The 6191-nt window shown below is 43.7% G+C and overlaps 1 gene segment (V, D, J or C); it reads right to left on the reverse strand.

The window, feature by feature from the left end:
- Nucleotides 1–2297, reverse strand: part of LOC105731229 (immunoglobulin kappa variable 2-29-like) — a 356755-nt gene extending 354458 nt beyond the window's left edge. Inside the window, 2 exon segments of the V gene segment in view lie at nt 1532–1843; nt 2223–2297. Coding sequence covers nt 1532–1843; nt 2223–2271 — 361 coding nt within the window.
- Nucleotides 2298–6191: the final 3894 nt, after the last annotated feature.

Here is a 6191-nt window from a genome sequence, read left to right on the forward strand (position 1 = left end):
CCCACTGCCTTTTCTATGAAATAAAAAGCTTACAAATAGGAAAAGAAGAAGTCAAACTATCTCTATTTGCTGATAATATGATTCCATACCTAGAAAATTATAAAGATTCTGCCAAAAAGCTCCTAAAATTGATAAACAATTTTAGTGAATTTTGATGGCAGTGGTGGCCTGTCTGGAGTGGCCACTGCCAAAATGCTGGCTACAGTGGAGGAGGTGTGGCCAGAGCTGCAAGCTCCGGGGAGCCAGTGGGAGCCAGGAACAGGCGAGAGCTCCTAACCCTCTCTGAGTTGGAGAGGTGGGAGCCCCACCCTTCCAGGAGGAGCTGCAGCCCCCGATTTGCAGCTGTGGACCAGGCATTCCTGTGTTCTCCAGAGTTCAGGAAGCCCCCCTTCCCCTACAGACCAGAAGTGCCTGTTTCTGCTGCTTGGCCTCCCCACACTTCTGGTACCTACTCTGATTTCAGAACAAAGTTGAGGCAGAGCCTGGGCACTGTCATGACCCAGCCAGCTGTGTGCGAGCGCAGGGCAGCACTGACATGCCAGTCCCCTGCTGCCTTGGCCCCCTCCAGACTTTGGGTGCCAGCAAGCATGGGAGGGAGGCAGATTTGGGGCTGAGGGAAGCTCCACATGGGCCTGGAGGTAACCCTCAGCATAAACAGCCTGGTCTTTGTGGATGACATGTAGGTGGTAGCAGGAGGCAGACAGGGTCCTGAGCAGAAAGGGGCAGGTCCCCAGTGAAGGCCTACCTTCAAGCCACAGACAGCCTGAAGCCTGGGGCCTAGGCTGCCAATTCCTTGGACCAAGGTGAGAACTTATGGTGCTTTGTCCAGGCCCACCCGTAGCAGCCCATGAACTACTCAGCACACACTTCCTCCTTTCTGAAGCCTATAAAAACCCCATACTCAGCCAGACTCAGGCAGATGATGGGATGACCTGCCTGTGTGGCCATCCACTTCAGGTTTCCTCTCTGCTGAGAATTGCCCTCGTCGAGTCAACCTGCCTGCAGAAAAGAGCTACCCACTTTGGGTACCTTGAGAGCTGCACTATTGCTCAATAAAGTGCCTCTTTACCTCACTCATCCTCCAGTTGTCTGCATATCTCATTCTTCCTGGATGTGGGACAAGAACTTGGGACCTGCCGAATGGAGAGACTGAAAGAGCTGTAACACAAATAGGGCTGAAACACACCCCTGTCCAACTCACCACATTGTAGGTAACAAGAAGAGAGAAGAGCTGCAGTCCTTCAGGGACTGCTGACTGAATGTACTTGTCAATCGTGAGCAAGACAGGCAGGGTGAGGATGGTGAGGATGAGGCTGGCAACTAATGGAGCTTTGACCACATGGGACTGAGGTGCCGCTGAGACTCTCATGGGCCAGAGTCCTCAATAGCAAACTCTGCCCCTGAGTTCTCCAACAGCTTCCTCTTCTGCAGACTCAGAGACCCTGCTGAGCTGCTCCCCAGACAAGTAGCACATGTAAGCAGCTGGGACACCCCAGCAGGGAAGTTTCTGTTTGAGGCTGTACCACTGTGGGAGGAAACTCTATACCTTGCATGCAGTAATAAACCCCGACATCCTCAGCCTCCACCCGGCTGATTTTCAGTGTGAAATCAGTGCCTGACCCACTGCCACTGAACCTGTCTGGGACCCCAGAAAAACGGTTGGAAACCCTATAGATCAGGAGCTGTGGAGACTGGCCTGGCTTCTGCAGGTACCAATGCAAATAGGTGTTTCCATTACTATGCAGGAGGCTCTGACTAGACCTGCAGGAGATGGAGGCCGGTTCTCCAGGGGTGATAGGCAGAGAGAGTGGAGTCTGGGTCATCACAATATCCCCACTGGATCCTGAAATTATGAGGGAGAAGTGCAAGGTTATATGCAAGCATTATGAGCAACTTTCGAGATTTGCCTTATGGTATTGATTTATGGTTAATCTTTTATTTTTACAAATTTTTATTCATTTTTTATTCATATCATAGAAACAAACTTTTGAAATGAACCCTTTATTAAATGGTCACAAGAGCTCCTTTACTTCTCAAGATATTATTCAGAACACTGCTTTTAGTAGGTTTCTAATCTTTGTCAGGGCAAAATATAAAGTCCCTTCACTGGAGCATAGGCCATAGTCCTCCAACTCATGGTTCGAATAAACATGGGAAGCAGTGGGGCCCCCAGAGCTCACCCTCTCACCCCATTCTCCTCCTTCATCCCTTTCTGTCCTTACCAGGGACCCAGAGCATTAGCAGACCCAGGAGCTGAGCACAGAGCCTCATCGTGAGAAGGTGCGCTGAGGAGTCCTGATCAGTCAAGACAAGGTTGGAGCTGAGCTTTTATCTCAGACTCACAAGGGGAGGTCCCCCCTAGGGGACAATATGCAAATACCCTGGTGGGTGCAGTGGTGTGGAAAGAGCCACTGAGTGGGAGATGAAGGGAGGTAGACATATCTCCTCTGTGAGCAATGTGATATAAAGTGTCCCTTGATTAAAAACTAATAGAGATAAAGTCTAATTTACCAGTAGCAGTGGGAAGAAGGATCTGAATTTGAAAGTTTGGATCTTGGGCAAGTAACATTTTATAGGATGTCAGGGCTTCCAAGTTTTTGCCAACTCTGAGTGTGAACCTGTGTCTTCCCCTAGCCTGTATGTGGCACAGCCACAACCATGAGACCTCAGTTCAAAAGGAGATTCTCTATGTAGGAAGAACAAGAACTGGATCCACAGGGTCAGCAGTACTATGGATGACATTTTCCTAGGTTTTTGGTGAAAGATGATCACAACTCAGGGATATGAATCTACCACACAGCTGATTGTCACAATAGGAAAACAACCTGAGTATTCTTCATTTGTCAGTGATGTACTTAATATTGAATTTAGTGGCTCCTGAATAATGGTGTGTACATCAAATCACTTCACAAGGACAGTTGCTGTCCTGAAAAGAAACAACAAAAATCCCAGGAGCAATTAAAAGAATAGTTTCTAGTGCTATGTAATCTTCAATGATTTAATACAAAGTCTGATTTACTGAGTAAAGAAAACACATACAGGGAAAAACAAAACAGAGTTCCAGGTATTATTATTCCACAAGAAAGCTTTTCCTGATTATCTTCTGGGAAATGCACTGGCATAACATATTTTAACAAAGTTGGTGAAAAGAAATTGAGTAAAAATGCTATTAGCCTTAAAATGTTGAACTTCATGATACTAACTTGAATTGAGAGTATCAAAGTGTAGTGCAGAAGTAGGATTAGATCAAGCATATCATATTTCACTATTTAAATTTTTATTTATTATTTTCTTTCATTACTTTTGGTAAATCTTATGTGTTTGATTTTTTTTCTTTTTTTTTGAGACAGAGTCTTGCTCTGTCACTCAGGCTGGAGTGTAGTGGTGCAATCTCTGCTCACTGCAATCTGCAACCTCCGCCTCCCAGGTTCAAGTGATTCTCAGGCCTTTGGAGTTGATGGTACTATAGGTGCTCTCCACCATGCCCAACTAATTTTTGTATTTTTAGCAGAGACGAGGTTTTCACTTGCTGGCCAGGCTGGTCTCGAACTCCTGGCCTCAAGCAATCTGCCTGCCTTGGTGCCCCAAAGTGCTGGGGTTACAGGTGTGAGCCACTGTGCCTGGAATTGGCTTCTTTTTTCTTGTGATGCTGACCAGTTCAAATATGGTTTTTAGCCTTGAAAATGCCAAACTCCTAATTCATCATAATAGTTAAAAGAGTCAGAAACATCAAATGCTGAAAAGAAATATAAAAGAAAACACACAAAAGAAACACACAATCTGAAAGAGAACATTGTGGTACATCTTATCACTGGTATAAATGAATTAGTATGAAAGGGTATTAAATGAATAAACAGTTCCACCAACTATCCTGTTTAGAAACTTGCACTGTGGGAAAATGAATAATAGTCATAAATCTGTCAGGTTTGTTTTTACTATTAGTCAATTCATCAAAGTCTTATTTTTACAAAGTATTCTTTAAGGTGCTGAATTTCAGAGAGTACTTCTATTTCCTTTGAAAGTTAATAACAAAACTTTAAAAAGTTTACCATCAGGATTGGTTGTTTTAGCTCACAATCTGTTGTCATTACATATCTGAAAATGTAAAACCTTCACCACATGTTCACTCATGGGTGGGTGTTGAACATTGAGAACACATGGGCACACGGAGGGCAGCATCACACGTGGGGTCTGTTGGGGGTGGCCAGGAGAGGGACAGTGGCGTTGGGGGGAGGTTGGGGAAGAATAACATGGGGAGAAATGCAAGATACAGGTGACGGGGGAATGGAGGCAGCAAACCACCTTGCCATGTATGTGCCTATGTAACAATCCTGCATGATCTGCACATGTATCCCATCCCAAAGTACAATTAGAAAAAAATTTCAGTCATAAAAAGGCTCTGAAATTACCCTATACTAACGGTTCTGAAATTATCATATACTATTAAACTTAAGGAATAATATTCTTAATTCTAAACAGAAATCTCTGTTTAGCAGGCCTCTGTATTTCTCTAACCTGGACCATTAGGAAGGACTGATACAGGTGGGGTTTATTGCAGTTGCATCTCACTTGCCTGATGCTGTTAGTTTGGAGTCCATAAAATTGAAGCCAAGTGTATTATTTGTATGACTTGAGAAGACAGCCTCAGGAGTGAAATTGTGTCCATTATGCTGGAATCAGTGTTTGTGGGGTGGGGAATGTGGTCTTGTTTATAGATAGTTTGAGAATTTGGGGTTCTGATCAAAGAGAAAGAGATGTCCATAGGGTGGCAGTAGCACACACGACTGTTGTTGGGTGAAGCTTTGACAGATTTGCCCAAAGGAGTCTCTCACGGCAGGAGACTGTCTGGAAGCGAAGGTGTCAGGCTGCTACTCAGAAAAGGTGAAGAACAAGGGAACTCCTGAGGTAAAGGAACACTGGAGAAGGAGCTTCTGTGTCTAGGGGTAGCCAGACAACAGCTTAGTGGGGAGTCTGTAGGTCAGAGAATTCCGGAGGGCGGTAGCGGTTTGCAATTTTCATGACCTAGTGTTTATCTTCCCTATTGCTAGCAGATGTGGGTGAGGTTTTCTGTGGTATGAAAAACAAACATTCTCTGAATGGCTAAAAATCTTCTTTGGGCTGTTTTTGAAATGATTGGATTGGGAAACTTGAGTTTGGCACAGGCCATTTAGAAATAACCTGCAGCTTAGAAACACACAACATAGGGGCAGTTCACACTGGCCATCTTTAGCTCATTTATGCAACACTGTTACGCATTCTGTAGACTTTGTTCTGCAGACGGTACTAGTCCAAACAGGCAAATTTACATGCTCTGGAGGAGATTGAGATATACAGAGGTTTTTCCTGACTAAAAGTGAGAGTTTGCTCCTGAGTAAGAATTAAGACCAAGTCATCTGCAAAGAGTGCTTCTCTCTGTGAAGTTGCAGGTCCTGTGACTGAATTCCTTGTTCTATACTGAAGCTGTCTGGATTATCTCACTAACTGCAAATTGTCACCCACTGGGGCATAGATTCATAAATAAATATTCTGGTGCACAGAGAGCTCGGGGAATGAAGGCTTCATGTATGTCTATATCTTGTGCTTCTGAGAATTTCTTTCTTTAAAAACTGGATAAAACAGGCTCATTTACGTTTGACATGTAAGGCAATATGTTATATGTTTCTGAGTCTTCAGACCCTCTAAACCTGCCAAATCTGAATCAGTTTTCAAACGTTTGAATTATTTGTCTTTCCTTTTTCTTGGAAAAAAAAAAAAATCTTATAAAATGACAGACTGATCCATGAGATTTAGTGCTGGAATTTTTTTTGTGTGTGTGTGTGCATGTTAATCTTTCTACAGAGCCTACCTCACCAAACATTAATACAAAAATTGAAGCAATAATTCCATTGCCTCTCTGAGCCTTCTGCATCTGATAAGTTCCCTCGAAACTCTTACCCTTATATAAAGAGGCTTCAGTCCTCAAAAGTAGGTCTCTATAAAACCATAGCTTGCCTGGCAGGTTATTACTTTTATTCCACCGTTTCAACTTGAAAGCTGTCTTTTTGACCTTATATTAAAGCCTGGTTTAATTGAGAGGTGGAGAGTGGAGACCTCAAGAAGATTCTGGGGACTGAATTGGGAATTTGAGCCTTTTAAACTGCAGTGGAAGCTGCCTGTGATGTGAAAATTTGTATGAATATATCAAGAAGACA

The sequence above is a fragment of the Aotus nancymaae genome, unplaced genomic scaffold, assembly GCF_030222135.1.
Source record: "Aotus nancymaae isolate 86718 unplaced genomic scaffold, 86718_ANA_hifiasm-v0.15.2.pri h1tg000017l, whole genome shotgun sequence".
Taxonomy (NCBI): domain Eukaryota; kingdom Metazoa; phylum Chordata; class Mammalia; order Primates; family Aotidae; genus Aotus; species Aotus nancymaae.